The 26,371-nt window shown below is 38.4% G+C and overlaps 1 protein-coding gene across 9 annotated transcripts in view; it reads left to right on the top strand.

The window, feature by feature from the left end:
* Window positions 1-26,371, top strand: part of relch (RAB11 binding and LisH domain, coiled-coil and HEAT repeat containing) — a 34,246-nt gene that overhangs the window by 1,051 nt on the left and 6,824 nt on the right. Inside the window, exons 2-25 of one of the 9 annotated variants that reach the window (XM_041968424.1) lie at window positions 4,527-4,616; window positions 6,866-6,937; window positions 7,076-7,131; window positions 7,247-7,360; window positions 7,565-7,759; window positions 9,265-9,359; window positions 9,455-9,584; window positions 9,735-9,892; window positions 11,526-11,601; window positions 11,681-11,776; window positions 12,322-12,345; window positions 15,534-15,646; window positions 15,794-15,884; window positions 16,593-16,664; window positions 16,792-16,932; window positions 17,076-17,240; window positions 17,346-17,493; window positions 17,635-17,791; window positions 18,907-19,030; window positions 19,209-19,257; window positions 19,981-20,060; window positions 20,966-21,072; window positions 21,189-21,288; window positions 23,270-23,352. In XM_041968424.1, the coding sequence (XP_041824358.1) occupies window positions 4,527-4,616; window positions 6,866-6,937; window positions 7,076-7,131; window positions 7,247-7,360; window positions 7,565-7,759; window positions 9,265-9,359; window positions 9,455-9,584; window positions 9,735-9,892; window positions 11,526-11,601; window positions 11,681-11,776; window positions 12,322-12,345; window positions 15,534-15,646; window positions 15,794-15,884; window positions 16,593-16,664; window positions 16,792-16,932; window positions 17,076-17,240; window positions 17,346-17,493; window positions 17,635-17,791; window positions 18,907-19,030; window positions 19,209-19,257; window positions 19,981-20,060; window positions 20,966-21,072; window positions 21,189-21,288; window positions 23,270-23,352 (2,536 nt within the window). Of the gene's footprint in view, window positions 1-4,526; window positions 4,617-6,865; window positions 6,938-7,075; window positions 7,132-7,246; window positions 7,361-7,564; window positions 7,760-9,264; window positions 9,360-9,454; window positions 9,585-9,734; window positions 9,893-11,525; window positions 11,602-11,680; window positions 11,777-12,321; window positions 12,346-15,533; window positions 15,647-15,793; window positions 15,885-16,592; window positions 16,665-16,791; window positions 16,933-17,075; window positions 17,241-17,342; window positions 17,494-17,634; window positions 17,792-18,906; window positions 19,031-19,208; window positions 19,258-19,980; window positions 20,061-20,965; window positions 21,073-21,188; window positions 21,289-23,269; window positions 23,353-24,016; window positions 24,100-26,371 lie in introns of all 9 variants that reach the window. The other 8 variants (XM_041968423.1, XM_041968422.1, XM_041968429.1 and 5 more) reach the window with 8 other exon arrangements.

Raw genomic sequence — 26,371 nt, 5'->3', positions numbered from 1 at the left:
ATTTTGAATTTGATAGGAAGACCATAGTCTTTTTAAAGCACCCTCATACACTTATTAGCGGTATTCTAGCTGGAAAGATTCTTGGCCTATAAACATTCATATGACATGGGTCACTGCCCAAGCCACGACTAAAGAATGCTTTTAGCGCTCAAATGGTAGCTCAAACTCCACATTAGTCTTGGCTCGGTATGGGGTCCTTTGAAGAGAATATGAAGAACCAAACCGATGTTAAGGTTTACTCAGGTGATTGACACAGGAGACATATTGATTTTACACCTACAATGTAATGCATCATGGCGCTACCTTTGGATTAAAAGTTGTCAAATCACTAAACTGTAGAATGCTCAGTGGGAAACCTTTTTTTACTATACTAAATGAACCAGATATAGTTTTTTTTTTCTTTTATGGAAAGAAACATTTTATAAATTGTTATTGTAGTAGTTTTTTTTAAACGTGATTTAGTTTGGATGCACTGAAACTGGGCTTTTTTTTACCTCTCATAACACAAACAGATTTTCTCCTTTATCATCTATTTTCAGGTGATGTTTGGAGCTTGATGATAAAGTGCTGTGCCACGCTAGTCGGTGTAATTTGCCCACTGGACTATAATTCCAAATAAAGATGTGAAAATACTTTCAATATGTGTATAATCTGGCAGTTGTACTGTATGTGTTGTCTGAGAATATTTTTTTGTGGATGTATATATATTTTTTTATCAGTAATTTCACCTTATCTTCCTTAAAATCCCAGATAAAAGCCAGTGTTTTAGTTTAGGAAAAACTAAAGTATGCCATAGTAGTGGTACTGCTATTCTAATTATTTTTTGGCTGTGCAAGCTATGCAACCAGGTTCGAGGATGTATTGTCATTATTAGAAATTCTGCAGTCTTTTTTTAGCATCGGGAGCCATACTATCTTGAACCACATCATTTCTTTTTTTACCATAAACAATGAACCGATGTCTCAAGATCAGATTGACATCCTTTGTACATCTCTAGTCAACTCCAACCTGTAGCATTTCCAACACTGCATGTCTCAGAGCCAGTGAATACAAACTGAAAGATAAAGTTGTAAAGTCATAGTGGTTGCATACATACTCCCCAAAGGTTTTATAAAGGTTTGGAAGAAACTGAAAATGTTAAATCTATAATAGACAGAAAATAAAAATCCCAAAACAAATGATAAGTAGACATTAAAGAAATACATCACCTAAGGTCATGTTGTATTTCTTCTCTAGCTTAATCTGATGGCCAAGACCTCGTGATCATTGGAATGATCTTTTTCTTGTTTGATGGACTCCCCAGTTGCAACAGTCTGACATAATAAAGTAGTTGTTAAAGAGAAATAATCAATTTAATGGGGTAAAACTGTGTGATGGCATTGAAAAGATTAAGCTTTAGCATGTGATAAAACTGTGTAACCCACTGTGACATAGCACATCATTATATACACTCAGTTTTCAAAAGGATGAAACAGACTTTTAAATTTTTATGGTAATTTGCTTGGTTCAACTTTGCCTTTACCCATGTATATGTAAAAGTAATGCTTTAATGGGATCCATGTATCATCTTATACAAGATAACAGAGGTCATCAGCTAACCTACCAGACATGTACTTGATGAGATCATTCTGATTACACAACCTGTGCCTGTGAGCTGGAAGCAGTTGATTGCACTGGCAGTGTGCTGCATCTGCAGCTGTTGCTCTCAGCCACATGAGACAGCAAGACATCTCACACCACTTTGCTAATATGCAGCAAGGAGGTATGAATGATACACCTTTGCCCCATCATTGGCCAGCCAGGTAGACAGATTTTAGGGCAGTCATGTTAATTGTTGCATTAAAAATTTACAGTAAGCTGCCATTTTTAATTAAAATAATCCAGTTTGTGTAAATTCATTGCAAGGAACTGAATACTCTTTAGGTGTTATAGGCATATTCCAGTTTAAATAAGTTGCTAAACTACCAAGTAGTCACACAAGTTCTATATTTGAGCTATTATGTTCAACATGTTCGACTTTGGGAAGATTGTGCATTTACTGATACTTTTTGTTTTGTTCCTGACTAGACTGGCAGTGAGTGAGTCGAAACTTTTAAGAAGGGCTGTGGGTCTACCAATATAAAGAAAACAGATGTGCTTGATAGGTAATGCAACGCGAGACAGGGGCATCTTTGTAACATGGAATGCACACCAATACTAGCTTTATAGTATTTATCTCATCTAAAATGTATTGCATAGTTTGACATAGTCCAGTAACCTCATTGAATGAGTCAAGTAACCGTCTTGATAACATTTTCTATTAAGTGTGAAAATTGGATATGTAGCTTATACCTGAATTGGCATGCAAAATATTCCACTGTCCTTACTGCAGATGGATTGATGTCCTCCCATATTTGATTATGGACAGAAACACTTTTATCTCTGTTTTGCACACACAGATACACAGTGGAGTAAAGATGACATGACTCTTGAGATGACTCTTGACATCTGCTTGACAATTTTGTCACACTTATAGTGCTGACATGTTTATATAAATGCAACGATTCTCATTTATGTGTCACTTAAAAATGTGCAAATTGTCCTGGTTTTTAAATATACAAACTACAGTAATAGAATATTACTCTCTGGAGATGTGACCAAGCCCTCTCCTGCTCCCTTTTTAAAAAAGGAAAAGAAACCCAATCAGCCCCTTTGATTGACCTATAGATGGAGTCTGATAAAAAATATTTAGAACATATATTGATCTGTTATTATTAGCAGCCTATGAGTTAGCATACTGTACCAGTTAGTAGCTCTTCCTAAGCGTTTGCCAATCCTTGCATGCTCTCTCTGGTCTTTCCATCCTTTTGTCTGTCTGGGGCCAGGAGGTTAGGGAGGGGGGGTATTATGTGAGATGGTGATTAATGGCATAGTTGGAGTACTGGCAAGCCTCCATGTTGTTTTGGACTGATTCCGACTGGCAGGCTGGTAATATTTCTCTGCCCTTCATAAGTGTTTGTGTGCGTGTCTGCGAATGCAGGTGGGTTTGTGCAGATTTATGTTGTTGTCTATGTGCAAGCATCTTAGCAATGGGGCCCAGTCATAACATAACTGTGTATTAGGGTTTGATATATCTTAGCGTCTAATATCTAAATGGGATCAGGAGTATAGTTTTCATGCAAAATGTAATTACTGACTAGGATGTTGAGACCTAAATGTGCATGCATATTTGTTTTCATGTCTGTGCATTCATGATAATTTGCACCCCATTGTCTCATCTTCATAACCTCATTCTACACTAGGGTTAGTCCTGCCAACATATCCCTCAATTAAACTAAATGAGGTTGTTGGCTTTCTCCTGGTAGTCCATTTTCTATGGTTTCTTTTATGTGTACTCTTTTTTTTTTAAATACTTATTTTGGTTAAGTTCTACACTAATTTATGTCTTTAATCTCCTTTCACTGTCTCTTTCTACTGGCCGAAGCAGAATCTATTAAAGGTCCTTGTGTCTATACAGAATAAAAGGTCAACCATGCATAAATAAAAGGCGCCCATGCACACTTTAGCTTAGCACATTGTGGAATTGCATTCTTGTCTCTCTGCACACACATGCAAACAGTAGCTACTCACAGCAGAAATCCTGATCTCTACAGGAAAAACCGTTAAAATGAAATCAGCATGACAGAACAATGGCACACATCCAGCACTGCAACGCTCTGGGTCACAGGACTGAGGATGTGTGTTTTTAGTCAATATGCATGGTCATATATTTGAACATGTGATGAACAAACACACATACTGTGAACAAATCCAAGTTTTTATCCTATATAAAAGAAAAAAAATCTTGTGTCAAATATTACTTTTACTGTCATAATGGCATTATAGTTTCACTATCTTTTTACTTTTTAAATGTCATTTAAATCTAACAATCTTAGGTTTAAAAATGAGTTTCGCTGTTCCCCTCCTTTAATTATCTTTCATTACTTACAGATTCTGTGCTTATGAGGTCTGCTAAGCCTGACTTTTACACCAATAAAGGCCATATTTGGCCTGACCTACTGTTTCTGGATATCAGAAAGCAAATAGACCAATCTCACACATGCATTGCAGTAGAAGCAAAGAAAGCTAACACCACTGACAAGCCTACTATAGCGGCCTATCTCTGTGAAATGTGACAGAGAATGCTTATTTATCAGCTTCATCTGGTTTTTGAGGGAGCGGTCCCTCTGCTAGTCATGTGCTCATGTAGAATGGGTGTTTCCATTAGGTTCAGCTAAATGAGTATTTCACTACAACTGAATTATGTTATTTATAAAATAAAAACAACTCAGCCTATAAAGCTAAAGCAAACTTTCAGTTAAAAGATAAACAGGCAGATCTGTGAGTCCCTGCCACAGTGAGCCCTTATCTGAGACAACTTCTTAAGGATTTTCCTGATACATTATCACTTTTTTATATCTCTGTGAGCTGTGGGGTCATCTGTATAATTACCATAAATGATTATATACTTGTCTAAGTTTCACCTCTGTGTCTGTGTCTCTGTTCAGATCGAGCAGGCAGCATTAGCACCTTGGACTCTCTGGACTTTGCACGTTACTCAGATGACGGCAACCGAGAGTCAGACGAACGGGTTGCAGGTAAGATGAACCAGACTGTCCGGGCTCTACGAAAGAGACCCGGATTACCTTTTCAGGAGAAAAGATAATGGCTGACTGGGAGAGCTTTTGTACAAACATAAAGTATAGCACCTGAAAGCTGCATTAATGACTGAAACGTGATGTGGTGGCACTGCTTTAACATGCATGTGGATTTGTGACATCAAACAAACATTTGTTTTCATGATTTAACCACAAAGTAGAAGTGATGTCAACACGTTTCACTTTCCAACATGCAGTGTGTTATTTTTTTATTTTATTTTTCTTTACCTTGGTTGAGGTGTTCACGCCTCCTCCTATCTACTGTCACTGTGGACTCAGTCAGTGATATTTTTGGTACGCAGACCTGTCTCAGCATTCTTTCAAATCACACTCCCTTCCTCCTGTAGCTCTGTCGTGACACACCATTTAAAGTTTTTTTTTTTTTTATCCAAAATACACGAACAGTTTTATCTGACACTAATGACATCATCGCACGCTGGCTTTAGGAGCAGCTGCTTAAATATGAGCTCATTATTCATTTTCATGTGAGTATTTTTGGGGTCGTGACAATACCTTTTATTACAGAATGCAGAAGAAACAGCGTCTGTTTTTGTCATGTCCGTGTAGCCTTGATCGGATCTGTCTTTTTCATAGACGCCAACGTAAACACTTTGCTTTTTAGCCATGCACACTGCGCCACAGTAGTTAATCAATGAGCCCCAAAAAGTCCCAGTCCATAGCAACAGTATGGATTTATGGAGTTTAACTGTCAATCTTTATTATAGTAGAAAGTTCACAGTTTCATGTTTTGATTTTATCAGCTGATTAAAACAGAAAATATTCCACAATGAGGGCACAGTTAAAACCATGCAGCAGAGATGTTGGTTTCACTTTTACATACAAATTGTGCATCTTTTTAAATTGACTTCTATTTATACACATTCCCCGTCTACAAAATTGCCCCACTCCTTCCTCACATCTCCCCACCTCCTTTACTTTTCCACATCCCTGCTCCCACCCTCCCTGCCCTCAACCTATTATTCTTGCCAAGATGCCTGCCCCCAGCTGTCTGACTCTGGGTTTTCTGGCTTCTTCCTGACGTTGATCAAACCCCAGTGAAATTCTGGACAAGTCACTCCATCCAGACTAGCTTTCTTTTTTTTTTTTTTTTTTTTTTTTTTTTTAACTCCCTATTTTCAGTTTCCATTTTCTTGCAGTTGCAGCCTGTGCACTCTAGATCTGCTGGGACGGTTGTAGACTGAGAACAGATGATGTGTTCATGATATTTACTTTAGTGAAATTGCAGGATTACTGACAGTACTGAAAATTTGCACTAAACATAGAAAACCATAGAAGGGAAAGAAGATTTTTGAACCCCAGTCCTGGACAATGCATGACTTATTTTAGAAGAAAACATATAAAGCAGATTTCCAGTGCACAGCTACGCAACCTTGTTTCCCTGCTCCATTGCTTTTTTACTTTTTTGCGTGTGGTATTACTCTTGACGTGTCGTAAGATCTTGTGTGTACTATATTTGCTTTTATTCAGTGTTAACTATTGGCAATGAAATTTTTAGTTTTTGCAAATTGATGGTGTTATTAAAGCATCGGCTGCTTCTGGCTGTTTAAGATGTCAGAAACAGTTTGATTGTAGTATTCTGAATTATATGTTTTTGTAATAAAAGAAAAATATATTTCTTATAGCTTATAGTAAAATTTTATATTTTGTCATCTATGAAGAACATATTCCCTGAGCAGTGGCTTTCCTTTGTCCCATGTTTGATTATGTATTAGTAAGAAATATGCTTGGATAAAACAAAAAAAAAAAGAAAAAACCTGTGTCAGACAGCTCCTAGATTATTAAGGTTGCTCTCAGCTTACCTTAGCTATAGTTTGAGTCTAATTTGACCCTCTTTTATTAATTCAGGCACATAAATGCTATAAAAGGGGGGAAATAAGGGCAAGAAATCCAATCATTGAGGTTTCTCTCAATGCATTCCCCACACCAGTGAAAGCAACATGAGCCAGCTTCACCACGTACCTCTGCTGCATGTGTTTTCAACCCCATGATTTGCATGCTTCCTTTTTTTGTTCTGTTTTATGACTCTTGTTCTTTTTGTGACGTTGTTTGTTTTTTTTTTTGTTTTTTTCTTTTCCCCCTTTTTTTTATGCCCATCTTTGTTTTGTTTCTTCCCTGTCTTTGGTTGGATCCACTTCCTGTGTGTGTGTGTGTTGTCATTTCCTGTCCAGTGCTGGAGTTTGAGCTACGGAAAGCAAAGGAGACCATTCAGGCTCTGCGCGCCAACTTGACTCAGGCAGCAGGTGTGGCGTACTTTTTAACTTCTTCTCCACCTGAACCCTTTTTGTTAGCATTCTCTTTTCTTTTTTCTTTTTTTTTTATTTTCTTAATTCCTGTGGATAAGTGATGTTCAGACATTTAATATCTTCTCAATTTCTCAGAGAGCGAACTGCCCTCTCAGGAGAGAAAAAACCTCAAGACAAGTCCTGAAATTCAGGTGGGGAATCTCATAAAAACTTGTGAAATTTTTTCTCTTTTGTTAAAACCACTCAAGAGGTTAGATCATTTCCTTTTCACTTGAGTAAATCTATTTTTTTTTTTTGCTATTGCAGGAGCCTATACGCCCACTGGAGAAAAGAGCCTTAAATTTTCTTGTGAATGAATATTTATTAAAAAATGAATACAAACTCTCATCAATCACCTTCTCTGACGAAAATGATGATCAGGTAACAGCGTTTTCATGGCTGCCTCGTCTTTAGCGATGGAGTGAGAAATATTTAGATGCTGTTAGAAGGAAGAAAAGGAGATATTTGACCACAAATATTTAGTATTTTGGATTTTGAACTTACATTATGTCCTGCTTAGGGGTACATAAATAGATGTAACAAACAAGTATTGCTTAATCATTTTGTTTTGTATTTATTTTTTAGGACTTTGAGTTGTGGGATGACGTCGGTCTCAATATCCCAAAGCCCCCCGGCCTGCTGCAACTCTACAGGAATTGTGGCAGCACCCTCTCCTCCCCGAGGGATATGGTGGATGTGTCAGTGGGGGTGGATTTCGGGGATCTTCCAGGAAACTGCATCCCTCAAGAGCCCCCAAAGAAGCCCGACTTGTCGCAACAGGTGTGTCGAAATGAGCTCATCCTTCATTTTTCACTCAGACTAGTCGTACGGTTAGATTAATAGAGGAATAACAGAACTATTCAAGCGTTCGTCCTCCATGATTTCAGCTGTGAGAATTTGCTGAAACACTGATTCTGATCCAGACGATGAATTCATTTCAGTTCAACTTTATTTGTATAGTGCCAATTCACATCAATGTCATCTCAGGGCACTTTGCAGACAATTTATTCCTTTTCAAAGTTTGTAAGTTATTTCAAATGGAGCTGCCTTTTTTCTCACATCTGTAGAACAGAATGAGAACGAAGACCATTTTAAGTCTGGTTCCTAGACCTGTAGGTAAAGATGTAAAGCAGCTGGGTCAAGAATAGTTTTCTATATGAAAATCTGGCGGACTACAACAGCAGGCGACCACACTGAGTGCCACTCCTGTCAGTTAAGAACTGGAAATTCGAGGCTTTGATTCACACAGGGTTGCTACAGCTGGACAGCAAAAGATGGAAAAACATTACCTGGTCTGATAAGTCCTAATTTAAGCTGCAGCATTCAGATGGTAGGGTCAGAATTTGGTGTCAACAACATGAAAGTATTGATCCATCCCTGTATCAACAGTGTCTTGTTACACTTTGGGACCCTTTGTACTATTAAACATGCTTTAAACAGCACAGACTACCTGCATATCGTAGCTGTCCATGCCTATCCCTTTATGACCACCGTGTTCTCAGTATGGGGAAGAGTCTGAGAATCGTTTCAAACACCTTGATGAATTCATGTAATGAGTAATTAAGGCAGTTCTGGAGGCAAAAAAAAAAGGAGTCCAACCCGATATTTGCAAGGTAGACCTTATAAAGTGGCCGGTTAATGAATATTAGTATTTTTAACTATCTTATTTACTACTGTTTTGTTTTGTTTAACACTGTGTTGTTTTCATTAGCTTAGTATAAATATTTCTGGCAACACACTCGATCTAGAGGGACTAGCAGTAATGTGTGATGGTCCAGTGACACAGAGACGGTGTCTTCATGTGAAGTAAACATCCCATATTTTTCTGTTAATGGCTATACTGTTACTGTAGTACAATTAAACCTTCGCAGGAATATCAAGTATTGCGCACACAACGTGATTCTTTCCATCACTTTTACAGCAAAGGTTTAAATCAAGCTTGAGGAGCATAAATGGAAAAGTGAAAAATGTGTGAATGACTGAATGTTGGCACATTAACAGACTGATGAAGATATGAATGTTATTGCTGCAAATTCTGGCACTTTAGGCCACAATGACCACAAAAACAAGCCTTAAAAATCCCAGAGAGACTGAATAACAGTCTTTTGCCAATTAAATCTATCAGAAGTAATATTTTTATTCAGAATTTGTAATTTGTTCTAAGTCATTAAGAAGCAACAGTTCCCCTAATTTTTTTTTTTTTTTTTTTTTTTAGTTTTAATATTTTTTAGCACCTATTCTTGTGAATATTTAACATATTTGTATAATTTTTTTGTCTTTAATAGCAACAAACAGAAGTGGTACAAGAGTTGGAGTACCAGCTCAGCCTACTTAACAGTGAGAAGCAGAGCCTAGCTGAGCAGATCAAGAAACTACAGAGGTAGGTGCACAAATGCCTCATAGGTTCATCTCGGTTGGACAGACTGAAGAGTTATGTCTTTGTTGACAAGGTCTTTCATTTCATCTTCTTCACAGTGAGATTCAGACTCTTAAAAGGTCTGTCTCCTCCCCACCTCCTGCCACACTGGACCTGGGCTCCCAGAATTCCCCTAATCCCTCCTCTTCTTCCACCTCCACTGCTTGCCCCACCGACCATCCCTCTGTGGTATGCCGTTACTTTTAATAGAATGTGATTACGTAAATAAGTAGCCGTACAGGACCAGTGTCTTGCCATAAATACATGCATTGATAAAAATGAAAATGGAAGTTTTGGTGTGCATTTAATTAGTTTGTCCTTATTTTGTCTTCCCTTCAGCCTCCGACAGATAACGGCCAGTATCTCGACATCCGAGGGGTCTCAGACGCTGAAAATGACCAAGGTTCTCCCTCTGCTCAGAACTCATCACAGCCCCACCTACAGTCCTGTGGCAAAATCAAGAGTACGCCACGGGTCCAGTTCGATCAACCAAACAGGTGAGAGTCAGGAGACTATGTAATTGTTCATAAAAAAACACCCCAACCATCCATGTACAGAGGTTATTTCTATTTCCTATGTAGATTTCCTTTATACTGGCAATATTATGCTTATTAAACCAAATAAATATAAACTAGTGAAAAAAATAGACTGGAAAAAAAATTATTCCAGTCTCAGTTGCCTCCTTGTGCACCACAATAAATTCTTTAAATCAGTCAGTGGAAGCTTTGAAAGTATCTTCTACTGGGTATAATGCCAGACAATCTACCATTTCCATCACCAAGGGTCTTCTCGAGGGAGCAGTTTGTGGTCGAGCATTATCAATTTATTTTGCAATGGCAGCTTCAATCACAGGCTCTCTCTCAATGCTCCCTCATTTTCTCTTTCCATCACAGGCAGCCATGAGTTGGTGTGTTTGGACTTAACAAGCTAAATCGAAGCACACAAAGTTGAGTTGCTGCTGGATTCCGTTTGAGCAGTTTCTTAAGTTTTGAGGAGACTCACTTTTGACCCTCAAAGGATTTAGATTTTTTTCTAAATTGATTTATCTTGCCACAGCCTCTGAGGTTACAGTGAAGCCGAATATTGACTGTTACATTTCACAGAAAACATTTTTTCTATTCCAACTGCAAAGATTGTTCAGTGGGATCATTTTAAAGAAATTTCTCAATGGAAATAACTACATACATGCTAGAAAAAGGATTATTCTTGGCATTAATAGTGTATTTGTCAGCGGTAGCTTTTGCCTTGATAAATATGAAGCAATATATGGTTAAAATGAATAACTATGAATTAAATTCTTTTGATGTATCTTTACTAATTTTCTGCCAGGCAGGGAACTAATGATGAATTTTAGTATGCACCTCTCATGTCCACTAAAGCAGGGGTGTCCTAAGTCAGTTCTTGAGGGCCGTAGTCCTGCAGGTTTTCAATGTTTCCCTGCTTCAACACACCTGACCTGATTCATTCCAAATGCAATTTCACTGCAATAAATACGTCTTAACTGGGGTTTTCTCAGCTTATTGGTATGTCCTTTATGTTTTTAATGGAACTTTAAGGACATACCAACAAGCTCAGAAACTTTTAACTGTGTTTTCTGTTTCGTTGAAGACAAATGTCCTTCTCTGCATTGGACAATAAAGTTTTTCTAAATTCTAATAAAAACAAAAAAATTAAATAGAGCCAGCAGCCTATGCAGTTCTGCAAAGTGACTTGTTAATTTGAGCCAGATGTTTTTGAGCAGGGAAATGCTGAAAACCTGCAGGATTGTGGCCCTCCAGAACTAGAGATGGACACCCCTGCACTAAAGCTGCCAAACCCATCTCGGTGTAGTAACACAAACAACCACTAGAGGGAGGTAGTTAACAATTATTGAGCTGCCTTCTTGAGTAAAAGCTTTTTTTTTGTCTTTTTTTAACTCATAATGTGTGTGTATATATGTGTGTGTGTGTAATATATGTGTAAATGACATATAAACAATTTGTATACATAGCAGTTACAAGAAGAAGTGGAAGAGTTTAGCTTCCTTGCTGCATGGCTCAGTCTAACCCTTAATCTTGCAGTAGTTAGGGCAACCTCTGAGTTCATAGCTGCATACTGCACCATCTCATCTTCTGTTTCTGGGTGTTCCAGGAAGTTATCTCCAGCCTTCCAACAAGCCTTGCTGTCCTTCTGCAGAATGTGTTCCGACAGCCGCCTTGGGGCAGAGGTCAGCACCACAAAATAATCCAAATGAAATTGATGCATTTAAGTACAGCAGCATTATATATTATTGCCCCTGTCTCCAGGTGTCTCGTATAGCAGACAGCGAGGAGAGTGTGATGCTAATGCTGGGCCGCTGTCTCCCTCACATCGTCCCCAATGTCCTCCTTGCTAAACGAGAGGTAATTCCACTTTTGCTGCTCTTCTTGCCCCTCTTCGTCTCCTCTCTGTACTTGCTTTCATTGTTATCATCACAGGCACCTTGTCTTAATATCCAATAGATACCCACAAAGCAACAAGGGTAAGATATTCCAAAAATCCCGTTCAAATTGTATTTGATGATGCATACTTTTAATTGAAACCTTAATTGAGTAGTGTTTTTTTAAGAGATAGTTGGGGGAAAACCTTCTAAATCCACATAAACCACCTTTATCGTTTTTAAAATTGCTTCCTCTATCACACATCTGGATAGAGTTTATGTGGAAATTGTTAGTCTTAGCAAAAGTCAATCTACAGATCCCTTGCTGGCTTGTGTCTTATCTATTGATCTGAATTTTTACCTTCCTTTATGATGCCATTTGTCTTCACCAGTCATCATCCTAATTTCTCCTCTGCTAGTTTTGTTGCCTTCTTACATTTGCTGCCTTTTGCCTTCACTGGTTTTTATTTTTATTCCTCTCTTTTCGTCTCACTCATTCTCTCACTCTCATGCATGCCTCTCTTCTAGAGAATGGTTGCACATCTTTGCCAGGTGAGTCTTTCATGCACTCATCTGCATGGTTCTGACATGACCTGTAGATCAGAAATATAGAAATAATGACCTGAGCTACAACTGCTGACACACTGACACTATTTTTTTTTATTGCTTAAGCTTGGTCATTTCTGCACATGACTGTTACACTAGCTTGTACTGTTTTTGTATATAAGAAATTGAAGTAATCTAAATATGAACAATGCTAAGTTAAGCAGTTTTAGCCTTATACAGGTCAAACTGTATTTTATGTCAGTTTAATCCAATTTATATTTCCTTTCTTTTACCCATTGTTCCCTTGTCAGTCTTATTCAGCTTCAGTCTTTTTTTATGTCTAAGTAGCAGATTTTGTAACTCTGACAACATTTATGTAATTTATGGATTTAAGTTTAAAAAAGTTTATGCTATACCTCTGAAACTAAATAAAGATTTTATTTGTTTATTGGTGTTCTTGAATTCACTAAATGTAAACCAGCTTTTTTTTCTAACTTTAACAATCTAAGTCCATTTTATATTTTTTTTAAACTCAGTTTTGATTTCTTCTGAGGAGGAGAGAAAGAAAATGAGGATTTCACAATGGATTTGATATTAAACTGCTCCCTCTGAGCTGTAATGCAGACACCTGCATGGGTGATCTGTCCACATGAACTACCTGCATGCAGTTACTGTTTTTGTACAAATACTGTATATTTTGCACAGCATTGAAACGTGATAAGACATAAAATTTAAGTGTCTGAAAGAGGTTAAGTCAGGTTGGAGTAGTTCTCAGTGGAGCTGCTTTGCATATCGCCATGGTTACCTAGCTGGAATCGACCACAGGCAGTTATACAGAACTTAATCTCTTTACAAAATCTAAGTAAACAAATGAAAAGGAGAGTCTGGCAAGAAATTCAAAACACAGAACATTAAGCCTTTGGGGGTCTCTGTTTATTGGTGTGGACTTTGCACCCTGTCCGTTAGAACCACAGTCCCTGACACTGTGTATTCATACACACATGCAGCTGCTCTTGCTTCTGTCGTGCAACATGAAGCTTTCAAACCACCGCAAGCGTGGAGACACACCTTTAGCTGCTTGAATGTGACACCCACTTAAGAACAAAGGTGTTTGACTTTAAGTAGTAGTATGATATATTGAGACTCTGCCTGCCACCTGGCTGTATTATCAGACTCTGTAAATCATTTAACATTATGTCTTTCTTCCAGATACAGGACTGGGTTGTAGTGGAGCAATTTGATTTGCATTCTTTGTATCGTTTATTTGCACTGGATTTTTCTAGTAGAAAATAAATGATTTGTAATTACTTGCTAGAACACATTTTTTCTAAATCCCCTTCTATATACAGAATAAAAGGTACATATAGACTCTCCACAATGTAAAACTGATTTCCTTTTTTTCTACTTGTCTGCTTAACGGAGGTATTTAACAAATGTCTAGCAAAAGAAGGAGCACAGATACTTCTGGGATGATTTATGACAGAAAAATTCTAGTACTGCATTCATACTGTTTTTTGAATGGATGCATGATATTAAAACAAGCCATTAAATGATGTTCGCTCAGGTGTTGCAGCAGTTTGGTGCTCAGCAACTTTTCAGTCGCATTGTTAGTTCTTGAGTTGATGCAGCAAGAGGGTGAATCCTTTTAAATGAAGACAACATAAATACAAACAATTTACCTGAAGAATAAACAGGAAATTTAGGGCTGAAGACATTATAACAGCCCAAATCTTAAGGTATTATAGTAGTATACATATTTATTGTACATTGGCTATAGTTTTGCAGGTATTTGGAACAAGTTAAAGATTTAGCTTTGATGATAATTCTGGGTAAAGAGTCAGGAATCTGAAAAATTTATCCAATAATTGTTGAGAAAAACCCAGTCAGTAGAGGAAAGGTCAGGGGATCCTCAAAGGCACCACTGTGTGTTAGTGTAGATATATGTTGAACTAGAAGATGTTGAAATATAAAAAATAAAAAAAAAGAGCTATAGGTCCACATACTGGTCCTTTGTAGAAGGTGTACAAGTTCTGGTCTTTGAAGAGGGGCATCATGCCCGCCGTTCGTGGATCTTGGCGTCGTTCTGTCCGCTCTACCTGCCCACAATGTTTACCCAGGACTGGTCAGATGTTTTACCTCCTGAAGGAGTTTTCACATCAGAAACGCTGATGAAAATAGAAATAGAAAAGGGTCAGTATGGTTTTTGGCTTTTAGATGTGTGCATTTTATGAAATTCCTCCACTTCTTGTATCAGGGCAGACCTTGAATAACACCTCTTGTGAAGTTTCGTAGTATTTTCAGAGACCACGGCAAAAAAAATAAAAAGAAGATTAAATGTGACAGCTAAATTTGTTTGAACTTGTTTTATTAGCAGATTTTTGCCGTTTTTGACCCTTAAACTGATTTTACCCTCACTGAAGTTGTCATGAAATATTTAAAAGGACCCTCTGATATGTGAATGCCGTATTTTTTATGATTTTAAAGTTTGCCAGCATGGCACTGACTTCAGAGGTTCGGTCCAGCATTGAGCGGGTGACTCATCGCAGAGTCTCTGAGCTGAGTCCATCCGTCCATCCAGTGTTTGGGGTTTTGCTTGTTCTTCCAACACTTGACAGGAATATATGATATCTTACTGGAAAAAAAAGAGTATATTTTTAACTTTACATGCACTCTCTAATTTCGGTGTGTGTGGCGGGAATGTGGGGCTGACCACAATTTGGTCGCGGAGGGCCTGTATCAAGGGCAGCTGAGCTCTCTCCCCTTTGGCTGGAAGGCCCATGAACTCTGTCTGAACTCTGGAACAGAGCCCAGCTTTAGGGAAGGAACTTTAGGTATATGTGTGTCTGTCAGTATTCAGTCGTGTCAAGTATGTGCATGCACTTGGTAAGCTTTTACCGTACGTGGCTCTAATTATGTGTGTATGTGACTAAAGCCAAATGTAACACCAGTAAGGTATGACAGGTAAGCTTGTTGTCAGCAATGTTGACCGACTCCTGTTGGTTTTCAGGTAAACCCCTTGTCTTTCTTTTTCCCTGACTGTTCCTCGTTAAACTCCTTCTCATTCTTTCCTATCCCTGCTCCACCATAAATGGACAAGCCTGCTTTACTTCTACCAACAATTATTATAATTTTCTACATTTTGCAAAGGTAGTTGAATCTAATGCCAGCTCTTTCTGTCTCTTTCTCACCATCAGGAGTTGATTCCACTCATCTTATGTACCGCATGCCTTCACCCAGAGCCTAAAGAAAGGGACCAGCTCCTCCACATCCTTTTTAACTTAATTAAGAGACCAGATGATGAGCAAAGGTATGTATAGTTATATGCATATAGGCCCGACCATATGCAAAGATTTGGCTGATTGAACCATTCACCACCTCTTCAGGAGATAAATAGATTCTTAAGCAATGTTTTCTCATGTATATAAGTTTTTTTTTTTTTCTTTCTTTTTTAAAGACAAATGATCTTGACGGGCTGTGTTGCATTCGCAAAGCATGTGGGTCCGACTCGTGTCGAGGCCGAGCTCCTTCCTCAGTGCTGGGAACAGGTACAGTACATTCACTGCAAGTAGCGTTTCATTGAATGAGCTGCCATCACAGTGCATACCTGTAAAGTTTCATGCACCAACCACTTTATTAGGTATGTCTTGCCAATTTTGCCTTCAAAACTACCTTAATTCTTCATGGTATAGATTGAACAGGGTGTTGGAAACATTCCTCAGAGATTTTGCTTCATATTAACATGGTAGCATCACACAGTTGCTGCACATCCATGATGAGAAGCTCCCGTTCCACCACATCCCAAGCTGCTCTATTGGATTGAGATCTGGTGACTGTTGAGGAATACAATTAACTAATGTCATGTTCAAGAAAGTGCTAATATGTGTACTATTTGAAAAGAAAATCAGACTCATTTAGTATAGTTTTAATTTCATTTTCGGGTTTACAAAAATCCTTATCACTACCCCAGTGACTGTCCTTGACATAAATGTGGGAGCAGTTTTGTTTTTATTGCCACCTGTGTCACCGCATTCGTGTTCAACAAAATCTGCTGCCATGGCAACGGCAGCTGCCAGCAGTTTGGAGGCTGAGAATCTGCAGAAAAAGACAAATTGTGGTTTTCACAGGGTCAGCATGTTGATGATCGTCTTGTTGTTTCCATTCCTCGGCTGCACTCCCGTCTATCCTTCCTTTCTTTCAACTTTTTGTTTCTCTTTCACCTTCAACATTTCTTGTTCTAAATTTGTCCTTCGCAGATTAACCACAAATATCCAGAGAGAAGATTGCTGGTGGCTGAGTCCTGTGGAGCCTTAGCCCCTTACTTGCCTGTAAGAACACACTGTGTGCGATGAATTAAAAAAAAATATATATATATATGTAGGATATATATATATTTGCACAAATGTGGCTGAATTTAAAAGTGCATGAGTTTTCTGTTTCTTTGTGTTTCTGCAGAAGGAGATTCGCAGCTCCCTGGTGTTGTCCATGTTGCAGCAGATGCTTGCTGAGGACAAAGCTGACATGGTCAGGGAAGCTGTAGTCAAGAGTCTGGGCATTATCATGGGTTATATTGATGACTCTGACAAGTACTCCCAGGTATATTTCTATTACATTTTTTAATGCAATATATATCTTAAAATTACTGCTCTGGGGTTTTGTCCTTCTATTCACACTGTCAATCAATAAGGCCTCTTTATGTGTTTGCTGGTCACTTGATTCTGCTCTTTTGTTCATTGCAGGGCTTTGAGTTAATGCTGCTGTCCCTTGGGGACCCATCAGAACGAGTGGTCAATGCTGTCCACCAGGTCTTCATCCCTGCCTTTGCTGCCTGGGCCACAGAACTGGGCAGCCTGCACACTGCACTCATCCCTTCTCTGCTGACTCGTATAGAAAAATTACTCATGGTGAATAATCATGTGTTGACTTAATACTCCTGGAGCATTTCAAGGCTAGACACATTGGAACTCAACAAATTATCTGTCCATGCTAAATGATGTTTCTTTCTGCAGCAAGGAGAACACAGTCTGGATGAGCACAAGCTACATATTTTTCTGTCAGCCCTTCAGTCTCTTATCCCTCCTCTGTTTGCTGTGGTGCTGCAGAACGCACCCTTCACCAGCAGAGCCAGACTCCAAGGAGAAATACCTACAATAGAGGGTAGGATGATAGTCACACACACATGCATATAGTTCACTTAATAATAAAATTCTCTAAAGATGACATAAATTTAATTTGTGCTAACTTAACCAGTGCTTTGATGTCTAATTCTTTAACTAACCTGTACTGTTGGTCCTCCAGTGACCCGATTCCCTAGGCCAGCTTCTCCCCTGCAGGATGTGGCCACCATCATCGGCAGCAGAGAGATGCTAAGTGCACTGCTGCTTCTCTATGACCACCAGCTAGAGCATGAAGGAACCACTGGCTGGGACAGCCTGCTATGGGTGGTCAACCAGTTGTAAGAAATACTTGGATTTGCAGTGTTTTCAACTTTCATGATTTAAGACTCTTTTTACTGATTTACAAAATTCCTAATCATTAATCATAACTTACACCAAATCTTACTAAACTTATCTAACTCTTTTCAAGTCAGTAAATACACCCTCAAAAGCTCATCAAAAACTTCATATTATTCTTCATGTGCTAGCTTCTCTTTCCATCAGCCTTGAATTCACAGATAGAGCTTCCTGTCTGAGCCCTCTACGCACCAAATAAACTGTAGTATCTTACCTCACACTTCCTGTTCCCCGATTCTTTTCCCAAAAGTTTTCATTTTAAAGCCCCAGTGTGTAAGAATTACTCCAATCTAGTGGTGCGCTAATATAATGCAAGCAACTGAGTAGTGCTCTACTGGAACCTCCTCTTTTAAGTGCGTTATTAAAACTACGGAAGCCACGGAGAGTTATAAATGTGAAAATATCAACATCTTGCAGACATTCGATTGTCCCGTCAGGTGATGAGGAACAGAACGATAAATAATTCTTTTTTTTAATGCTGATAAGTTGCAAGCATGCCTTCCATGTATTTGGTAACAAGCTACTGCTAATAGCTAATGTTATCGTGTGAAATTGTTTTTCGTGACTTGCAGACTCAGAGATCATCTGATGAAGGGAGCGGAAGAGGGAGTCAAAGCAGGGGCTTTTATTTTATGTATTATATGACATTAGAGACACTGGAAATCTAAATCTAAATGTGCATTTACTAAGAACACAAAACAGTCTGCATTATAGATTTAAAGTGTCTTTTTAATATAATTCTAGATTTATATACTATTTTTGTTTTACTGTTACTGCAACATTCTGCCTTACATTAGGATAAATTGTGTTTTGAAATTTTTTATGTCACCCGTAAACCAAGTACTCAGATTATTACGTTATTACAGCATTATATGTGCTCTACAACCTTCGTCTGGTCTTCAGAAAGAAAGCAGTCTCTGCAATGACTATGATCAAATTAAATTGATTTATGTTCCCACAATATGAGCACACACACAGTCATACACACACAGATGATCTCAGCAATATTTAAGACAGCGTGTACACGTTGATTTCTGTCCATCTGGTCTTCCTTCAGCCTTCCCCAGCTCATAGAGATTGTGGGTCGCATCAATGTCACATCGTCCACATGTGTTCATGAGTTTTCTCGCTTCTTCTGGAGGTTCTGTCGCACCTTCGGCAAGATTTTCACCAACACTAAGGTATAGCCAGTCACATGAAGATGAAATACTCTGCTGAAGCTACAATCTGTTTGGCCTGAACAGGCGTTCAAATATATATATATACACAGTTTATATTTGATGGATATATGAATTATATAACTTTAATATGAATATATAAACGAAGTGGCAATATTTTATCTCTCCTTGTGCTTTTTAGGTGAAACCACAGTTCCAGGAGATTCTCCGTCTGTCTGAAGAAAATGTTGGTAAGGTTTATTTTTAACATTCGCACAGTTTTCTGGCCCCTCTCAGGAAAATGGTGATAGGTGGAGTTAAGACACAGACACTACTGATGTAAACAAGCTATTTGGAGCTGTTATGGGTGTTCCCCTTCTTCTGTTTTTTTTTTTTTTTTTTGTCTAATTCCAGACATGTTTCTGTAGTTATAAAGAGGTGCTCGGTCTCCCTTCGTTGCCAAGTAATTTAGTTTTGGTATTGTGGCCATTCCTGACATGCGGTTTGTGCTGGGACCCTGTCGGTGTTGATGTCTTCATGACCTTTATGCAGTTATTTCCCAGTTCAGTGGGTTTTTTATAATCCCACAACAATATAATGTATATTGAGGCCTCATTTTTTTGTAGACATAGTCTTGTTAACATGTTTATTACAATATGATAGATTGTAACTTTTTTCTCATGTCCTTCATGTTTATTTGCATGTTGTGAGTTATTTCCCTGATTTACCAAAAGAAATAAAAAGTCATTCACTTGGGTCACATATATAATGAAGTCCCATCAATTCTCTCTGTATAGCCAATATACAACACAACTACAAGAAAATATATAAAGAAATTCTAGTAGTTATAGGACAAAATAATCAGAATGATTTATAAGTTTATTACTTTAATATATACCTATAATATATCATATTATCCCCAGCTTTCTTTAATTTATTCTTTGGTGCTTCTCAACCTTTTGTTATTTTATCAGATGCTTCAGCGGGGAACGGTATTCTGACCAAAGCCACCGTCCCCATCTACGCCACTGGAGTCCTGACATGTTATAACCAGGTAACTTAACAACACTACACCTCAGGCTCAAAACTCTTCTTGTAAATCGCATACTCATGATAAAATGAGTTTATCTCTGCCACCACAAGGTCTATTCCAATACTGGAATTATAGGAAGGGGATGTGTAAATATCTGTATATGTGTTACTGGTAAAGAATAAATAAAGATGGAACATTGCACAAATGAAAAATGTTTCAAGCTCACCTAAGAGAAAAAAAGAAACACTTACAGGAGGAATATGAACATCCCTTTAACAAAATGATGGAAGTAATGGTACAAAACATTCAGGTGAGGTCTCCAAAATGGTTATTTTGCCCAGTTTTGTACCACCTGTTCTAAACGTCCCCCAACTGAGGGACCAAAGGCCTGAAAAACAGGAAATTTATTACAGTCATTTATTTCAATTAAATAAGTATTTAGCTGTTGCTACATGGAGGTATGATGTTAGGCATAAAAGACATGAAGAATATAATTTTAAGAATAATTATTTGTCTTTCTGGGGGGGAAAAAAAAACGAATAATGTAATTGCCCCTTCTCATTTTTGTATATTTTTTTATGAAAAAAATGAATACTGTTACACTTTGGGTTATTGTTTATTGGCATTTGGGAAATTCCACACCAAAACAAGTCCACTTACCACATATTCTGTTTTGATTTTAGATGTACAAAACACAGTGGAGCTGAGGAATGCTGGATTCAGTGTCAACTTTAAACACAACGCGTCAACAAAAATGTTCAGAGTTTAACTCAGTTTATGTTAGAATAGCAAGAAAAAAATGTCTCAAACAACAAGGGCTGAGGAGCAGGGATTTAAATACAATCGCAGATATGAAAACACCTGCATGAATTTATTGGTTGACTGTGTGATGCTTCTGACATAAACATGTTATCACATCTATAAAGGAGGAGGATCGCAAGCTGTTGGTGGGTTTCCTGGAGGATGTTATGACCACGCTGTCTCTGTCTCATGCACCACTCGACAGCCTGAAGGCCTCCTTTGTAGAGTTGGGGTGAGACCTGCAAATTTCTATGTATTTAATCCTCTTCATTGCAGCCTTGATTAAATATGTCCAGATTTTAATGTGCAGTTGACATGGTATCCCTTCTATATGTTTTTGTCTTTCAGTGCTAACCCAGTGTACCACGAACTGCTGCTCACTGTTCTATGGTACGGTGTGGTCCATACATCTGCTCTGGTTCGGTGTACTGCAGCACGGATGTTTGAGGTACAAAATGCACACACACAAACACACTCATGTATGTAATAATTTCCCCTAATGTGCTATAGATTGGTGTAGAAATGTGTTGATACATTTATTCTTTTTATATATTGTAGTCAAACATGAGCATAAGAAAATATGCACTCAAAGGCTGTCTTATTAGGTCCACCTCCCTTCATAACTGCCTTTATTCTTTGTGGCTTAGATTCAACAAGCTGCTGGAAACATTCCTCAAAGTTTTTGGTCCATTGACATGATAGCATCACACAGTTGCTCCCGTTCCACCACATCGCAAAGCTGCTCTATTGTAATGAGATCTGGTGACTGCGGAGGCCATTGATCTCATTGTCATGTGCAAGAAACCAGTTTGAGATAATCTGTTCCAAAAGTGTGCCAATATCCTCAACTCTATGACATCACCACCTGCAACCTGAACTGTTGCAGGTGGTGATGTCATCACCAAGCAGGATGGATCCATGCTTTCATGTTGTTTAAAGCGAATTTTGATCTGAATGTTGCAGCTGAAATCGAGAATCAGGCAACGTTTTTCCAATCTCCTACTGTCCAGTTTTGATGAGCCTGTGTGGAGATGGTTTTCTGTGAAAACACCAGCAGCTCAGCTGTTTCTGAAATACTCAGTTCAATCAGGCTGGCACCAACAACCAAGTCAGATCTCCTTTCGTCCTCATTCTAAAGCTCATTTTGAGCTTCGGCAAGTTTAACAGGTGTACCTAATAAAGTGGCCAGTGAGTGTACTTTGTAAAGGCTGGATAAGTGTAAGGAAAGAAACGCTGTATCATTTAGTTGATAAAATATTTGTAATTGTAACTTTGTTGGTATCCTGCCAAGGCTTAGGTATGCTATGAAGTAATTGTATTTTATTCTAATTTAATAAATTGTATAAATGATCTTTGGCAGTTACATCTACTTCTGCAGTGGTACAGTTTACATTCAGTGTTTACCTATTTGCTGTACATGTGCTAGCTCCGCTTGCTGCTGCTGCTCTTAAACATGCATTTAACATTCTCTGTATTTTGAATGTAAGTAAAGACTGTAGCTGTATCTTACCAGCACTCTGGTTCCAACGGTATGGCTAAACCCTCCTCGAATTAACTACGGACCTTTCTGCCGTGCACTCATCTCAGAAGAGACTGCATAAATACTGTATCTGCATTGTGTTGGAGTAGTTAAAGGAGTTAATGGCCAATCAGAAATATTTTCTTATGTTTTAAGTATTTTAAAGCTTCTGTAAACATAAAACTACAGTAGCTGCCCTGTTATTTATTTATTTATTTTTTCCCAACATAGTTATGATTTAAATCAAAAGTCCCGGCCGAAGCCGTGAGCAGAATGAGATACGTGCACACGTCAGGTCAAACATTGGGATGAGGACTTAGATATAACAGTGGAACCTGGGGGAGGAGGAGTGGAAGTCTGTCTTCATGTCCCCTCTTGTTTTGTGAAGTACTTCCACTTTCCCGAAACACCTCACTTGTCACCATTTCATGATGTACGGTTGTCTGTCATTGTTAAGACTGTGGATCGAGAGGTGGTCCTCTACCACAAATGCCAGATCAAATTGGCTCATCCCCAACGACTGAAAAAAAAATCTGATCCGGTGTTTGTAGAATGAGCACAGCTTTACACTCACCCACCTGTAAAAGTACTTGTGCAGTTTAGATATGTTGGCTATGCTAGTTGAGTGCATGGTTGTGTGTGTTCATGTGTGCGTGTGTGTGTCCAAGTACTTGGTGATACGCCGCACTGTGCCTTGCAGCTGTTTCTTGTCATTGTATATCACTTTCTTCCTATCTTTTTGTGTTTGTCTTTCTTTTTCCCTTCCCTTTGTTTTTTTTTTTTTTTTTTTGTTTGTTTGTTTTTTTTTTTTTTTGTATGTTTGTTTTTTTCCTGTATGTTGGCGGTGTTGCTCGCTCTTGTCCCGCCCAACCTATGTGACATCACGGCTGGCTCTGTCCAACCCGATCAGCTGCTGGTGAAGGGGGTGAATGAGACGCTGGTAGCTCAGAGAGTGGTGCCGGCTCTCATCACACTGTCCTCCGACCCTGAAATGTAAGTGGAACAACAACAACAATAAACCACGCCGCGTCTCTCTCCCCCTTCTCCCTGCCGCCTGAGAACTATCACACTAGAACAAGTCTGTACCTGCAAAGAGCAAATTCTGTGCAAAACCAATTTCAAATTCAGGTTCTCTTGAATTCACCTATACATTGGTTAGATTTGAATCCATTTGGCTTTGATTTTCATGAGTTACAAGTGGCTCTCGTTAAGGTTTAGGCTGTGCTGGGGTGGTTCTTGTGCACAACTACTTATAAGACTAACATCGTGCATGTCTGCGTTGTCAATCTGCAACACTAACTCACGCCAGCTCATCGCCTCATCAGTCAACCGCACTAACAACTCCTCTGCCAGAATGGTGCATGCACATCTGACAACAGCATAATCCCTGCATGCTCTTCTGTGTCCCATCCCCTTCCTCCTCCTCCTCCTCCCACCCCCCCAACCCTCCTGATTGAAGCAGCACCACTTTGTCTGACGGACTCGTCAGCTAGTGGTTGGTTATCTTTACCCTCTCTCTCTTTCTCTCAATTTATCCCTTCACCCTATTTTCTCTCTTTCACTCTTATTTATTACCTCTCACTTTCACTTCTCCCTTTCCTCCATCTCCCACCCTGCCTCTCCCACTCTCTCATCCTGCTGTGTGGTGGGTTTGCAGTTGGTTCTCCGAGGCATGAGTGAAGCATTAGTTGATCGCCGGGCGGCTCCAGCCCTTATAACTCTGTGCAGTGGGCCTGAATTGTGAGTCAATCGACACAAGAAAACATCTCTGAACAACATTGTCATTTTGTGGGCTGCATCCTTACAGTGGAAAATAGTGGCTTCTTATAAATTTGCATTATTGGGCTTCAAGTATGAACTAAAATCTTTATTTTTGGCAAATGTTGCAGCATCATTTAACTTCCACAGAAATAATATGGAGGACAAACTTAGCATCACTGTTGGAATGCAGGCCTTTTCATCTCATCCTTCTCTTTTAATACACATTAATTCTACCTTTTTAAACATTTTATTTTTCTATATTTATCCTTCACATATCTGGCTGGGTTTTATGATCAAATCATTATGAGAAATAAAATGGAATAATTAAAGGGAAAAATTGTTTCCTAACATAATAAGAAATTTTTTCTCTTTGTCTTTTCTATTTCTACTGACATTGGAATAATTATCTAAAATTGCCTTAATATCCCATTAACCTTGCTTAATGCCAATAATTTGATCATTTGATGCTCTTATCCCTTTTTAACTGTCATTAGATTGTTAACTTGTTTGTAAACTGGTAACCAACTTACCAGTTATATGATAAATACAGAACGTTGTTGTGTAGTTAGTAGGGCTGGGTGTCTTCACTAATTTCCTTTCCAGTACTTTTCCTTTCCACAATTCGATTCACAACAGCCTATTTCAATTCGATTTCGATTAAATCCAATTCAATATCGATTCATTTACAGCTAATTATGTAACACCACCTATTTTTCTTGAATATTAAAGATGTTCTCAGATAACTTTTTTTTGTTATTTTTGCTTGTTTGTTTTGTCATAAAACACTGAGTGCATTTACTTGACAATCACAATCAGTTATCTGGGAGTAATCGGATTACTTTAATAATCTGCTATGACGCAGCTACATTCATTTCTGAAGTATCATAACAATACAATGTTTCCACAGATTCAGAGCCAGGAATTCTGTGATGGAAAAATAAATAAAATAAAAAAACAAATCCCACAGAACCAGGGCTTGGGGGATCTTTATTTTCGCATGTGCACTGCAGCTTCACACCTCACGTGCATGCGCATATGTATTAGTGCACCTAGTCAAAAATATGGTTACTTTAAAAAAAAAAATTTATTGATGAGACACTGTTATATAAAACACAAAATGATAATTAGTCACTAATAAAAAGTTTATGTTCAAACAAAATCTGGGCTCAGAGTGTGGAGTCACTGTGTCAAGTAAAACAAGCGCACCCTGAAGAAGGTGAGGACGATTTGCTCGAATTGTCTCCTATTCTGTTGGCTGGAGGACAGCTCTTTCTGCAACCCAAGAGAGAGGAAAAAATATCCAAGAGCAGAAGTTTTGAGAGAACAGAGAACGTGTCTGAGTGTGAGGGAAAGAGACCAAGTCTGAGCGCAGAGTTTTGAAAAAAAACGATATATTTGAAAGCAAGAGGGAGTTTCTGAGTGTGAGAGCAGAGTTTTGAGAGGGAGCAAGATGATATTTGAGCGTGAAACCCAGAAATCTTGCTTTCAAAGCAAACAATTGTGCTCTTGATTAAAGATAGAAAAATACCCCCATATGAACCTGTTCTAGAGGAAATGTGACGTGAACCTGACGGTGCAGGTTAGCATTAGCTGCTAATATGAGTGCCGCGGTCTTAGCATTAGTTGCTAATGTGAGCGGTAATACACTGCAAAAGATTTTATAGATTAATGTAAACCACACTGGTGAATGAAAACATCTGAACTTGACATTATCTCAGCAAGAGAAGCTGATTTTGGACGGACGAAACAGAGGAAACCAGTTGTGTGCGTATATATGCTTAGATCTCCCCGAGCCTGGTAAGTCAGGTGAGAGTAAGGTTACGTTACCGGAAATGAGGGCATTTTTTTAAAAACCGATTGCTAAGTTTTATGAATCTATATTGGATTTATTTAATTTGAATCGATTAAAATTGATTAGTTCATTTTTAAACCCAGCCCTAGTAGTTAGAAGACGTCAAGTGTGGAGTCTGAATCCAACATGTTAAATATATGAGTCAGATATTTTCTGCAGAAAAGTTTCCATTTGTGAATTATTGTCTTAGAAAGACATCACAGTTTATTAATGGGTCATTGTTAACCAGCTAGAAAGCCCTGTATGAAACAGAAAGAAAAAGCTTACGCTAACTCACTGCCTTAGATTATTATTAATCAATTAATCACAAATGTAAACATTCAGTTTCAGCCGATGCAAATATATATCTCTTTGAGAATGAACTGGAAGGGATGTGGGATACCTCTCTGGTTACGTCCC

Source organism: Melanotaenia boesemani, chromosome 18 (genome assembly GCF_017639745.1).
Source record: "Melanotaenia boesemani isolate fMelBoe1 chromosome 18, fMelBoe1.pri, whole genome shotgun sequence".
NCBI lineage: Eukaryota > Metazoa > Chordata > Actinopteri > Atheriniformes > Melanotaeniidae > Melanotaenia > Melanotaenia boesemani.
The sequence above is the reverse complement of the archived record's forward strand: the minus strand, read 5'-3'. Positions and strand labels throughout refer to the sequence as shown.